Source organism: Oryzias latipes, chromosome 7, assembly GCF_002234675.1.
Source record: "Oryzias latipes chromosome 7, ASM223467v1".
Lineage (NCBI taxonomy): Eukaryota > Metazoa > Chordata > Actinopteri > Beloniformes > Adrianichthyidae > Oryzias > Oryzias latipes.
Window position 1 is genome coordinate 13,669,222 of NC_019865.2, and position 21,603 is coordinate 13,690,824.

Consider the following 21,603-nt stretch of genomic DNA (forward strand, 5'->3'; position numbering starts at 1 on the left):
CTCCAACGTCAAAATGCCTGACATCTGAGGATGTTGGTGACCTTTTGACCTTCTTTTCACCCTTTCACTCAAAGGGCTCACCCCTCCTCAGCATTTCTCAGCTTTAACCACCCCCAGCATGCGGTGCAGGGCTGTGGTCCTCTGCCTGGGGTTTTCCCGTCCAGATTAACGATAACAAGGACCAAGCATTTTTGACAGTGACTGAAACGCGCAGACAGGCATTTAATCTCAAAGAAATGTTCCACTGAGAATCACACTTCTTGGGAAACGGAAGATCCTTCCTAAAATGTGACATACTTGTTTTCTTTTCTTCTTTAATCTAATTTAAGAACTTTCTCAAAAGACACAACATTGCTTTGACTTTCGCAAGGAATAAAGGAATTTAACCCCCCACCCATAAAGAAAGGATGAAACTGATACACAATCCTGCCTTTCTCTGATTTTGTCCTTTTTCCCTCCTGTTTGTTGGAGGGCAGTGATGGGATGTGCCCTCGCTGCCAGGGGGCCTGACAACGATATGGCTCAGGTCCGAGGGACCGACACCACGTCAGAAACTGGGTAAGAACGCAAAATCAAAGAGATAATAATAAAGATGCATAAACAAAAAAAGAGGAAGACCAGTCTGAGAGGTCCTGTTGTGATACCAGAGCCTGGAGGCTCTGCTGAATGCTGGGTGTGGCTGCCAAGTACCAGAGAGACTCAATATCACAGTTGTGAGGTTTGCTTTTTTTTTCTTTTTTCGTCAAAGTTTTTCTGTTTTTCTCACTCTTTTCCTTTCATTTGCAACTGTCAAGTAGCAGAACTGAATTCCTGGTTGCAACAGACCATCAAAGATCTATTCTTGCAAACGTTTGTTTCTGGGCTTCACATATTTTCAGTTAAATCTACAAGAACATAACAGGAACTAAACCGGCTTTTGAGAAGAGTCAGTTTGATAGTTTTCTAAAAAAAAAAAAGATTTATTTTATTTTCATTGAACATGTTTTAAGTAAGTCATTGTTTAAATAAATTTAGATTTACCAGTGTCTTTCTGCATGAGGAAAAAAAATGACTTGACCTTGACCCTTAGACCCTCGACCCCACATGAATTTTCACATCAACAGATCGTTGTGTCTCTGACAACAAATACCTTTGGATGTAGTGATTATGAATGGCAGCAGCAAATTGCACTTCTCATTCTCACATGTGTGTGCGGAAAAGGTCGGCACTAGGACCTACTATGAGCCACATAGCAGGGAGGAAGCAGCTTTGGGACTCCTCTCTTAAACTTTTAGAACAATCCATTTCCCAAAGAGAGTGTGAGGGAGACAGACTGAAGTGGATGGCCCAGGACCTGGATGCACAGCTCTGAAAATTGGGAGCAGGATTCAGAGTTTGGGATAACTCTGACTTAAGCGGCCAAGAGAGAGGTGGAATATAAATAAACACCTTTTGTGGAAGTGTGTCCTCATTAGGAAAAGTGAAGGAGCTACAGAGAGGGGTAAGTGTTTTCTTTCAAAAGTGGAATTAAACAAACAGACTCAATCTTCCAAAAGCTCTTGACATGTGTTGATGGAGAGCAAGGGATCTAATCTTTGTAATACTGCCTTTTTCTCCCAAACCTGTCATTTAGTGAAAGTGAAGCCTTTGAACTGAGATTGAGGCTAGAAAGGAGGCAGTTAGTCCTATGAAGAGAGGAAAACATTCCAGCTGGCTTTGACACACAGGAAGTGGTGTGAAAAGTGGATTTAGATCATTTTGGTCAAGTTTGTCTGTGATGCCAAGAGTTTTCAAGATTTTTAGTGAGTTATGATTATTTTTCAGGCATATGGAATCCTCTGAATGAGTCAAGTTGCAGTCAAAGGGAAAACAGAAAGTAGAGGCAAGATTTTAGTATGTAAAAAAAGTGGTTTCTACAAATTTCAGTGGGAACTCGTTTACTACTCAGCAAAGTCCAGGGACATCGGGTTACCTTGTGTTTCTCTCCCCCTTGTCTTTTTCTAGCTGTCTTTCTCTCCTCTCATGTTACACAACCCTCTAAAGACGTGTAGATTGTGATGAGCTCCAATGTCCCAAGTAAAAAAGTTGGTGGGGTTTTCTGAGGGAGGGGCCTCTTGTTTTCATGGGTGTGCTTCTGATCAATTTTTGAGTTTAATCGGACACTTTGCAATTGTGTGTTTGTGGGTGTGCAGTCATGCATGTGTACTAAACACAGACTTCATGCCTGCCACTCCTACAAGGGAATTCCTTTCGGGCTTTGACGGGGGGGGTGGATGTGACGATGAATAAACATTTACACGCACAAACTAACATTCAATTAGCTCATGTAACTCCTGCTGCTTTTAGAGGATTTGAGATCATTTAGAAGAAAATGTGGACATGCTGATGGATCGAAGCATGATTGATGATTTAAGACACCAATTTTCACAAATCTGCAAATAGAATATAGTTAATATTCCCCTATAGATTCAGGTAAGTCAGATGAGAACCTTTTCACATTTACAATCATGACCCAAGAAAAAGGATCATAATCGCAGCAAGCAAGGAACAAAAGGTTTACCATCACAACAAATAAAATGTGTACTTTCATAACAGTTTGTGAAATAGAGTACATATAAAGGCAAATGTTTAAAAATGTGTGCAACCATCCCAGGCTTTAGCTTGAACCAACTTTTTAAATGATAAAAAAAGAAAAATAAACTTAAATAAGTTCTGCGTCTGCAGTAATCTGTATGGGAAATCTATGTTAAAAGATTAACTTTCAGCTTGTACCACCATCATGTGCAAAAACCACTTTTACAACAAAGTTGCACCAGCCACAGTACTTATTCTATTTGATTAGTTTTTTCCACACGTTAAATTCTTTCATACAGAGTTTACCTCACACAAAACAAAAGCATTCCCCTGAAACCACAGCTGTCATTCAGACCTCTCCCTTTGTCAGAATTAAGTTTGAATCCGTTCACATTGTGCCGTGGCTGGTGCGCTGCCTTCACTGTCAGTGCGACATTTGTCACATAACCTCAGGGGTTGTTTCTCTGACAGCAAACAAATATGACATATTTTTCACATTCTGACAGCAAATATCATTAACTTTGTTACTTTGCTACTCATATGTTTCTGATTCAGAAAGGGTTCTGTCTGTACCTGGTATCAATTTGAAATAGTGTTTGCAGGGCCAGTGCTAAAAAAAGATGTATAAACTAGTGTTCCTATGTGAATGGGGGGCAGATGGACAGTGCTGTTTTCCCCTGCAGACAAAGATGTCTGTGATTATTCATGACCCTCTCAGGTTTCCCTTTGAAGTTGAGTTACAGCTTTCCCTATGTTAGCTCCAGTGTATTTGCAGGCACAATTGTGTATATAGTGTGTGTGAGTAAGTATGGGATAGAGAAAAAGAAAGAAAAGAAAACAAAACAACTCAGATGCCATTGAAGTGCAGACTGTCACCTTTTATTCCATGGGTTGAACAAAAAGATTGCATAAAAATGTGAAAAACTAAAGCATTTTTTTAACACAATCCCTTCATTTCATGGGCTCGTAAGTAATTGGACAATTGACTTCCATGCTATTGCATGGGCAGGTGTGGGCAGTTCCCTAGTTATGTCATTATGAGTAAAGCAGATAAAAGGCCTGGAGTTGATTAGAGGACTCGTGCTTGCATTTTGAAGATTTTGCTGTGAACGGACAACATGCAGTCAAAGGAGCTCTCCATGCAGGTGAAAAGAGCCATCAATAAGCTGAGAAAACAGAAAAAAACATGCTAGAAATTTCTACAGTATTAGGAGTGGCAAAATCAACAGTGTGGTACATCCTGAGAAAGAAGGAAAGCACTGGTGAACTCAGCAACGCAAAAAGACCTGGACGTCCACGGAAGACAACAGTGGTGGATGATCCCAGAATCCTTTCCATGGTGAAGAGGAACCCGTTCACAACAGCCAACCAAGTGAACAACACTCTCCAGGAGGTAGGCGTATCAATATCCAAGTCTACCATAAAAAGAAGACTGCATGAAAGTAGATACAGAGGGTACACTGCAAGATGTAAGCCACTCATAAGCCTCAAGAATGGGAAGGTAGATTGGACTTTGCTAAAAAGCCTCTAAAAAAGCCAGCACAGTTCTGGAAAAACATTCTTTAGACAGATGAAACCAAAATAAACCTCTACCAGAATGATGGTAAGAGAAAAGTATGGAGAAGCTCATGATCCAAAGCACACTACATCCTCAGTAAAACACTGTGGAGGCAGTGTGATGGTCTGGGCGTGCATGGCTGCTAGTGGCACTGGGACACTGGTGTTTATTGATGATGTGACACAGGACAGAAGCAGCCCTATGAATTCTGAGGTGTTCAGAGACATTCTGTCTGCGCAGATCCAGGTGAATGCAGCCAAACTGATTGGGTGGCGTTCATAATACCGATGGACAACGACCCAAAACATACAGCCAAAGCAACTCAGGAGTTCATTAAAGCAAAGAAGTGGAATATTCTTGAATGGCCAAGTCAGTCACCTGGTCTTAACCCAAATGAGCATGCATTTCACTTGTTAAAGACTAAACTTCAGACAGAAAGGCGCATAAACCAACAGCAACTGAAAGCCGCTGCAGTTAAGGACTGGCAGAGCATTCAGAAGGAGAAAACCCAGCATCTGGTGATGTCCATGAGTTCAAGACTTCAGGCTGTCATTGCCAACAAAGAGTTTTCAACCAAATATTAGTAATGACCATTTTGTTTTCAGTTATTTCATTTGTCCAGTTACTTACAAGCCCATGAAATGAAGGGATTGTGTTTAAAAAAAATGCTTTAGTTTTTCACATTTTTATGCAATCTTTTGTTCAACCCATGGAATAAAAGCTGAAAGTCTGCACTTCAATGGCATCAGAGTTGTTTTATTTAAAATTCACTGTGGTAATGCACAGAAACTAAATTAGAAAAAGTGTGTCTCTGTCCAAATATTTATGGTCCTGACTGTATATTGACTAAATCCGCAAAGATGAAAGAAAACGCACTCAGTAAAGAGACTTAAAAGAGAGGTGGATTCGGTTATTTGTGAATGCATCTAAAAGAATTGATTGATTTCATAAATTGTTTTTCTTCAAGTATTAAAAATAATGGAACAATACAAAATTGTTTAGTAACCATATGCGTGAATCTGATAACAATTAAACAAGAATAAGACTTTTTTTTTTTCATAAAACTGTCTGCTTGGAATAGATTGTTCATTTATGACAGCAATTAGCCGTCTACACTAAAGTGAAGTAGAGAGTGAGAGGAGCGGATCTCATTTGACTTAAATGCTCAATTTAGTCTTTTTGACTTGTGTATCTAAAACTCATATTTTGACTTTAAAAAATGTTTATGATGAAAGAAAATTAACAATAAAATATTTTATATAACATCCCATGCTGCTTTATCAGTTTGTATTTATTTCATATCTAAGAAAAAAATGGAACAGCACATTTTAGAAAGTACCATCAACTTGACTTTGCAATGTTTTAATTAAGATGCCATTGTTAAATAAAAGCAAAAAAAAAACATACAATAACTTCCAATCATTTGTCGTGCATAAAATTGAGCTTTGTAAAAAATATTTTAAGCTAATTTTTCATACCCCATAATTTCATGTTTGGCTCCTTTATTTGCTAACTTTTCCAAGCATGACTGCTTCATAGGATGTGTCAAAAGTGGATATTGTTCTTCAGTTTTAGTAGTGTAAAATGTGTGACTTAAAATGAGACCACCTGGCTTTATCTGTTGCAATAATCAGCTTTTTTTTTTTAATCTTTTTTTTGTTTGTTTTATCTTTGTTCTTTGAACTGAAGTTGTCTAATCCCTGGAAATCTTTTCACCATAACCTTGCAAATTTCTTCTTATGTTGGATTATTTTATTTTAAGCTAAACAATATCGTTTTTTAAGCAAAACAGATAAATGAAGGACACTGTTTTTATTTAAAGGGGAAAAAAGATCAATAAGATAAGATCAATAAAAAGTATGGAGGCTCAGACTGTGTGAAACTGTGAGAGAGTATTTCAAGGTTCAAATACAAACCCATGACTGTGTTCATCTTTTTGGGTCAGTGCACAGTTTGCAGTAAGAACATCTGGTGACATAAACCCATTTGAATGGTCTGTCTGAAATTTGTGGGAAAGGCAAAAAAGGGCAGAGTTCATCCTCAGGGTTTTATGTCTGCATGCAGGAGAAAACAGGTCTCTGCTGTCACTGCATGTCAGTGGTTTGAAATATAAATGCAGAGGTAAACATAATGGTAAATACAATCAATGTTCAAAACACTCAATTGCTTTGTATTTATGGTTGCTATTGAATAGTATAGAATATTGCCATCATGTAGGAGTATGATGAAATTTAAGGGCTCTTTTTTTGTAAATTTTCTTCATCTTTGTCATGTGCTTTAGCTTGATAACAAAATAAAATTAAAACTCCAGCTTTATGTGGAATATTGCAAAGGAGGAATCTTGATTCCTAATGCAGATAAGCGAAGAACAATGCTGGATTGATAACGTGCGATATCTCCATTCCTCAGTAACTCCAGTTGACGTTGCTTTGTAAACAACATCTCGTGTTGTTTGAAGGAAAGTCTTTTCAGCAGAAATACCAGCAAACCTTGTTTGACATTCATAACTTTTGGCCAGAACTCCTGACAGACACGTGCGGGATTCTTTGTGTAGTCTTTCATCTTTGTGCGCTTTACAAAATCACAAATGATACATTTCTGTTTGTTGACTTTTCCAAATGTTGAAAAACTGACATTTGTGTGAGCCAGACTTAGATTGCTGAAAATATGGGTCTGACAGTTGTTACTTCAAAGGGCTACCTGCATCTGTGTGTTCCTTTTCTTATGTGCACTTTATGAAGTGACAAATGTGTAGACATGCCTGCTCATTCTGCATTCAATGCTTCTATGACTTTCAGCTATGGCTGATCTATCTTTTCAAGCATATGCACGCAAGACAAACACACTAGCTGATAAATCATCCAAATACTGAGGCCTATGTTACTGCAAAAAAAAACAGTATAGTGATCCTAATCTGTTGACTTAGTGCACATCTGCTGTTTTGAATTGTTTCACTGCCAGTCATTTTGTCTGTCTGAGTCTGGACTTTTTTGATGACACTGTCTTGTCTCACTTTTTTAGCCCTTTATACCAAATAGTAGTTAAACCGCAGCCTGTCTGGACATGAAGATCCGTCATCTTATTGCCATCGACCGCACAAAATAGTTGATTTTCCTTTGTATTTATTAAGTTTACACTAAAGGATCGGTTTTGGTTTTGCTTGTTAAAATGCCTTATTGGCTCCAAAAACGTCAGTTTTTGACAAATTTGATCAATATAAGATAGAAAAAAAAATACCATCACTTGAGGAATGTGGTTTGTACATGTGCATGTACAATGTTCACGTAAGTAGATGTATGTTTAGGTTTGTTTGTGTTGGATACCCATCAAACACGTCCACAAGCCTTAAGCTCAAGGTTAGAAGTAATTCCACTTACATAAAAAGGAGAATGCTCAGAATGCTGAAGGATAAGCTTCTGACTAAATACTCCAGAAGGACAAATTCAGAAAATGTCAAACTAAAAGCATCTTTTTATTCACCTCTGACTACAAAACTGAATTTTCTATTTGTTGTCAAGATTCATTTTAAGGTCAATTTTGGAGCTAAATTATTATATTTATGGAACTTTTGAGTAAAAATAATGATTTGACAGTTTTTACAGCAGTAAATGCAACTTTAACTGAACTCTCACAGCAGGTCACCTTCAGACATGAAAACATATGGAGCTGCACTGGAAAGTAGCCACTTTATCTCTTTCACCATAGCTCTGCTCACACACTTAACATGGCATGCTGCTAACAGACAGAGGATGGGCCTGGGAGGTCCCACACAGACAGGTGGTTGACATCAGCCATAGGAGGAGGTAGGGTGGGGGTGGGGGTATTTGTGTGTGTTATGTTTGGGGGGGGGGGGGGGGGGGTGAAGAGGCAGAGAAGCAAAGACAGAGAGATTGATGATGGAGTGATGTGGAGACCACACATAGAAAATGCCAGGGCCGTGTCTTTAGTATTCTGTGTGTGAGACCATCATTAATCAAAACATTGAACGTTTTTTTTTTCCACACTTCTCAGACTAGGAATATATTTAATTTAACATTTATTAATAACAATTTATTGATTTTTTTTTTTTTTTTTTGCAAAAAACAAAATATCAGACACACTGGATGTGCCACTACTTAGTCCTAGGTCTAATCTGGTTTAAAGTGGTGTTTCTAACCCTGTGTTTCTTTGCAGAAGTACCCAAACTACGGTTTAAATACCTGCAATTGGACATAAGGCTACAAAAGCAGCAAGGAGGTTGTGAATATGCCCTGAGGTTTAGAGAGTAACTGGGAAAAAGTAAACCCCAGTGACAAATGAACAATTCCACGTTTGCTTTAGGGCTCATAATGGAGCAGTTTTAAAGTTAAAGTCCCATTAGTTGTAAATGTCTTCTCCGCATTTGACCCATACAGCGGTGAGCTGCAAAGACAGCTGTGCTCAGGAACAATTTGGTGGTTTAACCCCCAACCCAACCCCTACTTTACATACTAAATAGGAGATTTTCCTCCAGTTTGTTATCTGGACCTGCTGTTATGTTTGTTACAACCTTTGTCACAACAGTTAGGAATCAGAAATCCATCCATCTGTTTTCACAATCCATGGAATCCCTTTCGGACTGACGTGGCGGCAGGAGCCAGGGCCAGGGCGGAATCAGAACCCCCCCCCCATCCTAACTTGTTTTGAATTATGGGTCAACCTCTGATTTCTCTCTGATTTAGAAGATCGTAGGTTTGATTGCCGCCTAGCCCGCACATGTGTCAAAGTTTCTTTGGGCAATACACTGTATCCCACTCTGCCTCTGGTGGTCACAGGTTCCACCAGTGTTCATCAGAAGAGCCGCCATCAGTGTGTGAGTTTGTATGAATGGGACTGTGACTGTAAAGGGCTTTACGCCATTTACCAGTCATTGCTGAGCGACTAACTGCACTGCTCATATTCTTTGAGTGACTCAGAGACTAACATTCCAGAAAGCAGCACATATCACCCATGATTGAAATCCAATCATGTTGTCAGTTTTACCAGTTCAGTATTGAAATGTAACAACATCAGAGTATTTCCTATCCCAACGTGCAAAATTATTACAGAAATACATAAATATCAAAGTTAAAGTCCCGTTAGTTGCCGTTCAACTGAGTGTGTGAAAACTCTTTTCCACTTTTGACCCATCCCCTCAGGGAGCAGTGAGCTGCAGTCACAGTCACGCTCAGGAACCATTGAGTGGTTTTAAGACCTCAATCCAGCTCTTTATGCTGAGGTCCCATTCTTAGTCTTTTTAAAATGACCCAACTGGGGATTCAAACATTCAACTCTCAGTTCCACTCAGTACATTCAAATTTCAGATAAATCATTGATTTTTATTTTTTACTCAGCTATTTTTTTTAACTTACAAAAATTGTCATATTGTTCTAACCAAAGACTCAATTTGTTTTTAATGAATTAGCCACAGCCCTAGCTGTTCATCAACTTAGCATTTTAAAGTTTTATTCAAATCAAGACATGCAAAGTCCAATTGATGGTTTATTTTAATTGATTTAAAAATTGTATTCAATATTTAACTCATCCTTTAGAAACTATGAGTTTCTGCAACTTTTTGCTGTGTTTGTCAAGTTATTTTTTTATGTGGTAGATGTTTAAAACAGAATTGTAGTTTCTTGGCCAAAAAAAAGCATTACTTTGGTAGCATAAAAGGGTTAAAACATTGTGTAATTTTGTCATATCCATCGAGCTGCATTTTTTCCCCAAAAGACCTTGCCATTTAAAAAACTAAAGCAATTTGAACTTCTATCTTAATTGCAACTTTTTTAGCGGGTATATTCTTGGGATTTTGTCATCAAAATAAAGGCTTTGCACATTTTCTTTAACTTATAAGAAGATGACAATTACAAAAGTGTCAGTAACCATATATCAAGTGGAGTTGCTCGATCGTCATAAGAATAAATGTGAAGAAAGATTATTTCTGTTTCTTTTGTGGTTACCAGCAAAACAATGCTAACATCTGTCCCAACCTATGCTTAAGTTACATCAGCACACCAACACCCATGCTTGTGGTATCAAATAACAGCAGCTTAAATATGACGTAATGGAAAACTAGAGCATTTGAAGGCATATCTGCCTATGTTTATTCTAATTTAGGCAAATGTTTCTGGTGGGCGACTCTCTGTTTATTACTATTCTGCTTTTTTATTTACAACGCCTCACGGAGATTTACGTGTGGGAACTCCTGCACCTATTTTGTGTGACGTATCACACAAAAATGTATACGCCAGGAGCAGCAAAATGTTTTAAAAGCACCGTCAGGTTGTTAAACGAGTCAAGTTAGGCTCAGCATGAGGGAAATGGGGGGGCGTTAAATGACTCACACTCACATTAGTGAGGAATCTGTTTCAGCGATGCATCTCACATTCATTTCACTGTTTTTAATTTAGGTTATATAACACACAGACTGATCTTTTCACATGAGGATTGGGATCTGTAAAAGCGTATTGAAGTTACACTTGGTTTCACTGGGTAAAGAATCCACAACTATCGTCTTTTAGTTTTTCATGCATGAATAACTTTTCCTGATTCAGTTCACGCAAATGATGGAAAAAAAACAAAGCCAAAACATTGCATCTTTTTATAAATTGCTCCATACTTTGTATTCCCTTTAGTCTTTCATTCCTCCTCCAACCTTGAACTGAAACCCTGTTTTTTGAATGTTCATCGACTGTGTTGTGCAATTTTTTATACATCCTTCTATCATCCATCTGTATACCAACATCCAGAACCCATTATGCCTCCCCATCCCTTGATGTCTGATTCCCTCCTCTTCATCCTTCTGTCGTCATCCCTGTTCGTTGCCAGGCAGGCATTCTTGCATCTGGCCCGTCCTCGTCTTTCTTCCCTGCTGTGGGATTTTCGATTCTCACCAGGAAGGGGGGAGTTACTGTATTAAGGACATGCCAAAAGATTAACCACTTGTCATGAGAAGATTGTTGAATGTCAAGGTCATAAAAACCAGGGGTCTGGAAAACATGTTAATCATTTTGTTCATCCTGTCTTCAATGCCTGGAGGACTGCATACCCCCTCACCCCCACATCCACAACTACACAGCAGGGGGAGAGACTGAGGCTGGGTCCAATTATAGAGAGGAAGAAGTAGGAAAGTGCCTTTCATTGACCCGACTGTGCTTCTGAGGCTTCATCTAACTGCTAAATAAACCAACTTTAGGTCGGAAGTTTGTGTTTTGTCCCTTATAAGAAATGATACACAGTTTGCCTCTTTTTTTAGTGCCTAGACCACACGTGTGGTCCTGATACACATAACAGGTCATGCTTATCATTTAAGCTCAGTGATGCATTGCACCGTACTGGCTCTGTTTTTTAAATTCTGTTACTTTCCAGACTGTAAGGTAAACATTTGATGCCTGTGTCCAGGCTTGGTGATTATAAATTGTTGTTAGCTTTAAGCAATCATCTTGAATATAAAAGTACTCTGTAGGACTCAGTAGTACTGAGACATTTTTTAAATGATATTTTGACATCTGTATGAAAATCAGGTTGAATCAGATGTCATTGTATCAAACTACACAAGTTTTTTTTAGTTTATTCATTTAATTTTAGCCTAAATACAATAGAAGTTTTTTTGCATTCCGAAATAACCATTTATGGAAATACAATTTTCTTTCTGGAATCAGACTGTAAGGCTACAAATGAAGAAAACCTTATTTAACATTTATTTTCAAAGAAATTTGTCCTAAAGTAAAAGTTAAATAAAAGGTTGTTAAAATTGAAGTGTTTACACTTCCATCACGAGGATTAATTTATTTTTATCTTAACGATCGATGCTGAAAAAATGTAAGCCTCGCTGCACTGTCACACTTTTCCTTTCTCTCAGATTGAATCCTTTCACACCTGGCAAATCTTGACACATGGTAAGGTGGTGTGCTCCTGTGGATTCACGGTTTAGCCACTTGTAATGTAAAACATAAAAATGTCTCACATGATTCTAGGTCATAACAGGTCCATGAAACTCTAAACCCAAAAGCTGATAATAACGGTTTACAGCCTTGAGGGCTACAAGGAATTTCAAGGCCTCCTGAGACTGTGTGTCAGTTTTCTAGGCAGAAAAGAAATGTTGCTTTTATTTATTTATTTATTTGTTTGTTTGTTTGTTTTTTCTAGAGAGGAAAAAAAAAAGAAATGTTGCTTTTAGTGGATTGGTGTAACTTTGTGCTTTTCCACTGCCACCTGTCATTTCACATGTTTATCAGCAAGTATTTTTGTTAAAAAAAAAAAAAAAAAACTACACTTGAACACTTGTTCGCTCTTGGCGCAGACGGTATTTGCATTATCCTGAGAGTAAAGTTAACAACACAAGCAGACACAAGCCTAACAGTCATTCCAGTTCTAAGGCTGAAATTTCTTGGAAGGGAAACTGAAATTCTTTTGTCCGTTGCAGTGAGAGCCGTCTTTAGAGGCCGCAATGGAAACAAAGGCACAAGACAGTATCATTAGGAAGCCATCAGAAAATAAAGCTTTAAATGTAAACAGGGACCAATGCATGATGAACCAAAAGAACTTGGAACAGCAGGTACAATTCCAGAAGGCAAAAACAGCGAGTGACAGAACTGATAGACCGACGGAAAGATCCAGGACCTGTAAAGACTTGAAACACAAGGATCAAGAAGATGTGCTCCACATTATGGCTCCATGCTTCTTTGACACCGCTCAGATGCTCCTGACAGGCGTGTGTGTGATTTCACAATAAGTGATGATGAAATCAAACTAAATGTTTATGTCACAAACAAATCATTTTCTGTTACGTTTGACTCTGCAGCACACTGAACTGTAAATGTGTTAAAAGTGAAGGTCATGAATTCTGTTTACCATGGCCAAAACAGCTCTATGCTAAGATTGTTACGAATTTGACAAATACGGTATATCCTTAGTGCACAACTCTGACCAGTCATTGGGTTGATTTTTTTTACCCTACTTCATTCCAAATGCTTGTAGGCTGGTGAGGAGCTCACAAGTAGTTCTTTTGTCTCCTTACTGACTCAAAAAAACCTTTTAATGACGTTAGTTTTTTGTTCAGTTTGTAGAATGTATTATCAGCCACAGCAGCCCCTTTAACCCTTGTGCTATCCTAGGCACTTTAACATTGGGAGTTGGGTCATCTAAACCCACTAGACAGTGCGCTGAACCTTTTTTCTTCAATGATTTGTGAACCTCACTGGTGTCCATGGATTACATGAAATCTTTCCACCTTTATCCACCTTTGTCATGGTAGGGAGAACACGTCAATGTAAGGGTGGGGTCATCTAAGATAGCACAAGGGTTAAGGAGGCAGTGGATGTAGCTAAGATATGTGACTGAGACAATCGTTTTGACATGCATCACGGGTGAGTCATGGGAAGATGCGGTGGAAACAATTGGGTAATTTTCCAAAATAAAACATTGTTCTAAGTCAAATCTAAAATAAAACAGAAAAATGTAAGTCAAGGATTCCTTTTGTGTGGCCTGGTGCCAGTTGACTCATAGACCAGTGCCAGTCTGCACCCAGAAACGTTGGATTTGCAATTAGGGACCACTGGTTTGAGGGACACAGATGTGAGAAAATCTCATTACAAAAAGGTATATTGTTGGGGATTCTCTTGTCAATTTGATCCTGGAAATTCTACATGTACTTTGAAATCCCTTATTCCTTCACAGTGCAGTGCAGAAATGCTACCAACTTTCTGTACTGTTGCTAGTTTTGAACAGAAAAAAATACCACTGGTACCCCTGAAACTATCCTGATGAAGATGAACGAAGGTTTGGAACAGCAGGCAGAGACATGAAGGCCTCTATTTCTGCTGCAACATTTTAAAAAGTTTCCATCGATCAGGTAGTCATGTTAAAGCTTCCTAATAATACAGTGCTTACATTTTTAAAGCAGCTGTTGGATTCCTCTTTTTTTTTAGAGACAGATGTGTTCAGTCAGTCAAAATGACAGATTGAGGGTAATAACTCAAAAGTTAAGAAAAACCTACAAATTCAAAAGCACTGTTAATACAAGGGGGTGTGTTTAGGATTTTGGGAGGGGCATACAGTGCCGGAGTTCGGACACAGCTACCTATTCATTTTAAAGGAGCAGGTGTGTCTAATGTTTTACCTGGTACAGTTTGTTACAGTAAAAGTATTTTTCTAAGCCCACACAGTTATTTTGCAGTTTTATTGCAGACCCGTTTTTTCACAACCGCACACTTAAAATCCAGACATACAGCAGTTCCTTTTAGACTTGTGTCGTGAAAAGGGTTCATTGGCTGCTCGGTAGGTGAAATTTAGTATTTCACCATAATGGCTTGTTTTTTGGAAAATAAATGACATTTCCTTCCACATTCCATGATGGAATTATTTTATCAACTTTAAAGTTTAAAAAAAAATTCCATAAAGAATTGTTCTATTTCAAATAGTCGTAATCAGAAAAAAAAATCAGTCATATGAGTTGGCAGCTGTGTTGAATGTGAAGTTGTTTCTTTTTTACTCTTTGAAATAATTTTGTTTTTCCTATGTAAAGAAAATTAAGTATGTTGATAATGTATATCAACACAAAAACATTTGCAACACTATGTTGTAACATCAGTTTGTCTTCTTTGGATTTGAACATAATTAACATTAATTCCCAAACCAAGTCACATTTAACTAACTTAACATTGTCAATGTTCGGCTCACTGAACATTGGAAGAAATTTGCCATCATTTGAGCAAAAAAAGACATTAAATTATGATCAATTCTTAAGCTTCTTTTGCTTATTCTTGCTAGAAATCAATCTAATGTGTTTTATTCTGTTTACATCTGATATTGTGAAATATTTTTTTACTTTTACTTAAAGTATCGTTTTTAATTTTTATTTTCAAAATTTAATCGTAAAATTATGAATTCTAATAGTCCTATCGCCCCTAACTCTGAAGATCCATTGGTGCTTGGTAGTGCAGGTCTATAATGTAGAGAATTAAAGCAGGATGATGTAATTATATGTTTTGTATTATAAGTATGTGTTATTATAAAAAAAAAGCTCAAGGATGAGAAAAATTAGGAACATACAAATGGGTCAGAACTGCACTTTTAAGTAAGACTTGACGGTTTCAAGTCTAGACTAGCTGAAACCCAAGAAGCTACCCTAAGAAGGAATTAACAAGACTAGACTGTCACAACTTAACCCAGGTTAGAGGAGTCAAGCGGAAAGGAAAACAAAACACGGGGAGCAGCTTATAACAGAATGGGAATTCGGAAACTTTAAACAAAGATAGTATCAAAAAAGACTATAGATATTTTAACACAAAGAAATGAAACAAAATCTACAATCATTGCAGGATTGAAGAGTGCATTTTCTTTATCAGCAAATAATCACTCGCTAGTTGGATATGTTTCCCACTGACAGTGTTTTTACTGTACATTTCTTACTTTGGGTGCCTTTTATATCAGGGGTTGTGATGTAGCTGTTGGTCCAGACCCCCCTGTATGTTGGTGTTTTGCAGTACATGGAATAGCTTTTGAAAAAGAAAGAAGGAAAAAAAACGACTTATAGTTTTAACATTTGAGGTGAGGATTCAGAGTTTGCATTTTAGGTAAAAAAAATTTTTGTTTTGCTTTTCTTTTCTGCTCCTTGACCTCTTCTTTACATTCCAAGTATGAGTTTTAACATGTTTTCCGGGAGGAGGCTGCAAAGTGAAAACTTCTCAGGAAAACATTATGGAGAATTCAACTTAACTAGGCTTTCAAGACATTGCATGACATCATTTCACATGCCAGAAGCTTAATTCACAACAGTATGTTGGCTGTTGCATTAGTTTCACGTGGCAAGTCTTTTAAAGTACTGGCAGCCATTTTTTGCACAGATGAGAAGCTCTCATTCCAATTGTGAATAAAATAATGAATGAGAGCAGAAAGTTGTTGGAGTTGCTATTTCTGCCATAAAAAGTGAAAGCCAGAATTCTGCTGCAGTTACAGTTTTTTGGTGATAATTTTTATGTTTAATTAAAGTAGGGGGGGGTTCCTGAAATTGAGACTCATAAGTAAATGAAAGCAAGCTGACCTTGCGGTCATTGCGGCTTGAAAATTATTTCCAGTGGTTGACAGCGGGAGGAACTGCACTAGACGGAGCTGATGAGAGACACAGAAAAACTGTTTATCTTTCCCTCTTTTCCCCTGCATCAGGCTCCCTCCGTTTCATTTCTTCCTCTCACTGTCAGTGTCTCTTTCTCACCCCCTCATAATCTAATATGCTTTTCATCACTCTAAGAGATGTGTGTTTGTTTGAGTGAACTGTTGACATGGCACTCCTGCTCGTCTTTTGACAAGGACTTGTAACTAATGACTAATGCGTCCCGCTGATAGGAAGAAACCCTTGCTAGCTGTAAACCAACCTCACCCGGATGACAGGCAACACTTTTTTTTTCTTTTTTTCATGGTCTGGCCAACTGGTGTTGCTTTCATTGTATATAAACCACATAAAGTGGAAATGCTTAAAAGCACACCACATTAGAAACCACAATTGGTTAACACAATATCGTCAGTACCAGTAAGAGTGTGGCTGGGCTCCAACGCCCTTGGCTTCTTCCTTTCTGTCTGAAGTGTTTACCTCTTATGCTGCCTAACAACTGCTCTGCTCCAGAAATCTGCACCGTCTTGTATTGACCAATAGAAAATAACGATTTTGCATATGCTTTAAACTGAATAAGGATGTTTTTCTAGCTCTTATCATTAAGTTTACAACGTTTAATCCAGCTGACAAGAAATTTATTGCTGGCTGTACATTTCTTGCATTGATGTTCTGTGCAGACAAGTTGCAGCCATGGTCCTGATTCAGAGCTGAAGTAATCCCGTACGCCATTTGTGCGAGTTAAACCACTCTACGGTTGTGACCCCTGTGCTCTGCACCGAACTGTTTATGCTGGCTCCTCTTGTATTAAACAAAAGCCACATATTTTAAGATTTGGATCCTTCAGTAAATGTAAATGTAAATACTGAGCTGCCCAAGGATCAGCTGCCTGTTCAGACCATCACCATATGTGCTGGAGTGGATAAATGCATTTAGCTGGTGTTTGTGGGAGTTTAAAGACATCTATGGGAAGTCCAATCTATTAAGACAAAATAAATGATTTGCTGTAAATCTGATGTGTCTTTTTTATTTTAAATCTGCATTTCTAAAAAGAAAAATATGCACTTGCAAATCCTTCTTTGGTTATTTGTTCATGCCTCAGAAAATCCAAGCCAAAACGTGTGGAATGCCGGGAAAAAAATAGCCTTGAAGCTTCTTAGCTTGTTGGAAAATACCTGAACATAAATTGAAGTTGCTGCATTTTTCTATCGCCGTTGGGTTGATATTTCTGGAGGGAACAGTGTCAGAGAGATTTTGAAATGTGTCAGCTGCTTGAATGTGTTCCTGCATTCTTGTTTACAGGGCAAAGCCACAACACTGACCTCTTGTGGTTATAATTTGTTATACTACTTAAGTGAAAAAAAAGTTTTCTTTTTTAATCACAGAGGTTTGATTTTAAATTGTCATATTTTATTGTACATATGTAATTAGGTGTATATTAAACTGCTCAAATCAAGCCAAAGGACCCATGGTGAAAATCTATAAACTTGAGAAAACATTTCTTGGCATGAGTTACAAGAAAATATAGCAAAGAAATGAAAGCAAGATAATGTAAAAATTTCATACAAATTCTAGTACTTTATGCAGGTTGGCATGGAAAAAAGTTTTGTCCGCATATGCGCAAAAGGCATCAAAGCACAACTTATATTCTCAGAAACAACTTTACGTCCATCATCACATGCCTGTCCTTATTCCTAAAACAAATTTGATAAAGGCCGTATATGTGAGTACATCCACTGTTATTTGGTTTCAAAACTACACAGCTGAAAAATAAAAATGGCACAATATAAAAGTACAATGAATAATGGATAATTGGATTTATCTGCGCTTTTCATGACACTCAAAGTGCTTACATTGTGTCCATTATTCATTCACTCCTCATTCATACTTGGGGACGGTAAGCTGCCCTGGGGCAGACTGACAGAGGCGTGGCTGCCAGTTTGCGCCTACGGCCCCTCTGACCATCACCGGGACCATTCATGCACATTCACACACCAGTGGAGCCACACTGGAGGCAAGGAGGGTGAAGTGTCTTGCCCAAGGACACAGCGACATTTTGGCTGGTGGGAGCGGGGATCGAACCGCCAACCCTTCGGTCATTGGACGACCCGCTCAACCACCTGAGCCACTGTCGCCCCATAATGAAGCATTCTTTCAACATTCAAAATGGACAATCAAAATCATAGAGCATAATAAAGGTGATCAGATAATTTACAATGCCTGTGAATATTAAAAGTAGCAATCAATAATTTATCAAAGGTTTTCCATTCAAACATATAGCAAGTTTCATGTTTGTTTTTCGCCAGTATAACCCAGGACTTACTTAATTATGAAATACAGATGAAAAAGAATAAATGAATAAATGAAAGTGAAATTGTATTTAGTCTTCCTGTCTGTGTTTCACAGAGCCGTGGTTCAGGGGGTCCAGATGGCAGGCACCAGGGGCCTGCCCTGCACTGGAGTCTGGCTGTAGAGTCCGCGGGGGGCCCACACTTCAACAGGACACATTCCAAAGGTGCATAGCCTTTAAACAGCCTCTGCTGTAGCATACGAGCCAAGACACAAACACAGATGTTACTGCAGCACTGCAAATGAAGAAAACATTTGTAACTCAACTGAGCAATAAACAAAAAACATGTCAAATCCTCAAATGTTCATCCTCTACCATTAAGTGTTTACATGAAATTTCATGAATAAGTTATAATACATGTATATGTCAATGTTACATTTAGCTCCGATGTGTTGTATTTTAATGGTGGCTTAATTCTACACACTGAAGGCTATTGTCTTCTCACACTCCTCTTTCTAGATAGTAAAGTATTACCATCTTACACAAATGCATGTTGGTCAATATTATTATTGACTTATTAATTTATGAACTGGAATGAACTGTTGAAATTTAAGGTCACTTTGACTTGCATTGCATCAAATCTGTCTGATTTTCTCTTCAGAATAAAAACGTTTTCAAAAAGCCAATGTTTGATTAATTTTCAATAGTTCAATCAATTTCTTTCATAGTGAGAAAATGATTAATTATTATTTATTTTTCCAAATAATTTTTCCAAATTATTCTCTAAGAGTAGCATCTCGGAATTCTGTTTTTAAACACCTTTTTAGTGGCGGTGGGGTTATTCGCTTAACCAACATGTTAATAAAGATAAGAATTATTCTGATAGATTTTTTGCAATAACAGCTGATATTTATCTGGCAACTAGGAGTTAGAAAAAGACCTCACTTTTTGCGTTTTTCAATTGAATTTCATATACTTTAATTTCCTAAAAGTCATTGCTCAAAAGAAACCAGAGATTTCATAGCATTCATACAACAGTGTTTAAATGCAGTCCTCAAGGGTTTGTGTCCTGCTTCTTTTCTATCCTTCCTGACCTTGCTGTTTCTTGTCGTTTCTTTTTGAGAAAGCTCATCTGATTAATGTCATCAGCAGCATAAATATTTGAAAAAGCAGGACTATTGGGATTGGATAGTCTTGGTTTTACAATCTGAAATATTAATATTTTTAATGAAACCTTTAACTTTAAATGGAAAACATTCCTTTTTTTTGTTATCTTGCCTTAGGACGTGTGCCCATGAGGTCGTCACCACTGGTCCTGCTCCTCCTGATTGGCGTTCAGGCTGTATTGAACATGGGAGATGGATTGGACCGAACCACCAGGGCATCCAGCCACAAAACAGGACAGCAGAGAGCAGCCAATCACAGAGCGCAACAACTGGAGAGAGCAGCGAAGGACCAACTTTCAGAAGACCGGACTTCACAGCACCATCACAGGACCAGCCACCACAAGACCAAGAAGCCCCACCGAGCAGCTTCACACACACAGGATGGAAGCTCCATCATCAGCTCCCCCGACCCTTTCAGCCCGGTGGTGGACCCCAAGATCTTCTCTAAGAAACGTTACCGACCCTCACCCCGTGTGGTCTTCAGCGAGGTGCCTCCATCGCACGATGCTCTGGACGATGAGGGCTATGGCATTGATGGCATTAGGGGCATCAGGGTAAAACGCAGAGCAGAGTTTCAGACCAAACACCGCGGAGAGTTCTCAGTATGTGAGAGCAAAAATATCTGGGTGGGGAATCTGACAAAAGCCACAGACCTTACAGGGAAGGAAGTGACGGTCCTACCCAATGTTACAATCAACAATGTAGTGAAGAAGCAGTTTTTCTACCAGACCACGTGTGCGTCGCCCACGCACAGGGTTGCAAGTGGGGGACGTCCTGGGGGCCGTGCTGGGGGCCGGAATGGCAAACAAGTCTCCAAATCAGACAACTCTGACTGCCTTGGCATTGACAGTCGCCACTGGAACTCCTACTGCACCAACACACATATATTTGTTAGTGCCCTGACCACATATGAGGGGCGGACAGCATGGCGCTACATCCGCATCAATGCAGCATGTGTGTGTGTCCTCAGTCGGAAGAATTGGAATAAAAATAAGAAGCCCTGACCAGGAAGGACTTTTGACCACCGAACTATGAACCAATCACACACACATACTTCAGATAACAGCCATTTCATTGCCAATACTGTAGTCCTTGGTGCCCACTTCCGATCATACATCTTCACACACTCTCTCAACAAGAACACGTACTGTCATCCCTCCTCCCCAGCCCTACCTCAGTCAAAAAGTCCTGGTTGTTTTTAAGTTATGAGGACTGCATGTCATATTTATGGTTTATACAGTCTAATATGAAAATATTTACAGTATGTGTATATAAAAATGAATTCATGCTTTATTGTTTATGTCTTTGTTGTGTTGTTAATGCTGTTATTTATTAAACACCTCAGTACTTGCCTGGTTTTTGTGTCCATTTAAATTTTTCTGTCATTTTAGTGACAGCATTAGTAAACGGTTTCAGAAATTATTTTTTATTTACTTTTGACTGATTACTTTCACTTCTAAGGTTAGGTTTGTTTGGACATTTTTCTGATACTTCGCCCTTCTTTTGTGCTTGCATTTCTGTTCATCACAAATGATGACACATCACTTAAAGCTGCATTTCAAGCTCTTCGAATGCATCGTTAAAAGAATGTTTTAAAATCACAGAAAAAAAATATGTTTTTTAGACGACACCAGTGTTTCAGAAATCACAAAGCTTTAGTCTAGGACAGGCGCACACTAAGGTGGACAAAATGTAAGATAAAAAGTCAAAGAAATTATTTAGCACGGAATTCATTTTTTAATGCTAGTCAGAATAAATCAGAATTATACAATTTTACTCCAAATGATACTTTTATCTTGGTCTTCTCTCACTGTTCTGGGCTCAATTATACCAGTTTAATTTCCGACTAATCTTTGAGAAAGAACAGCTGTTCATGTTTAAAGCAAAACATGAAAAAAGCAAAAATATAAAGCAGCTTAATTGAGCAGTT

The 21,603-nt window shown here is 38.3% G+C and overlaps 1 protein-coding gene across 1 annotated transcript; it reads left to right on the plus strand.

Moving 5' to 3' along the window:
* Positions 1-773: 773 nt before the first annotated feature.
* Positions 774-21,029, plus strand: LOC101157368 (nerve growth factor). The gene is made up of 3 exons (XM_004070730.4): positions 774-1,480; positions 18,624-18,732; positions 19,791-21,029. Exon 3 carries the CDS (start codon positions 19,802-19,804, stop codon positions 20,675-20,677), a length of 876 nt encoding a protein of 291 aa, XP_004070778.1. The 5' UTR covers positions 774-1,480; positions 18,624-18,732; positions 19,791-19,801; the 3' UTR covers positions 20,678-21,029.
* Positions 21,030-21,603: the final 574 nt, after the last annotated feature.

Coding starts and splice junctions, on each gene's coding strand:
- LOC101157368 (XM_004070730.4), top strand. CDS start 19,802: ATGAGGTCGTCACCACTGGTCCTGCTCCTCCTGATTGGCGTTCAGGCT.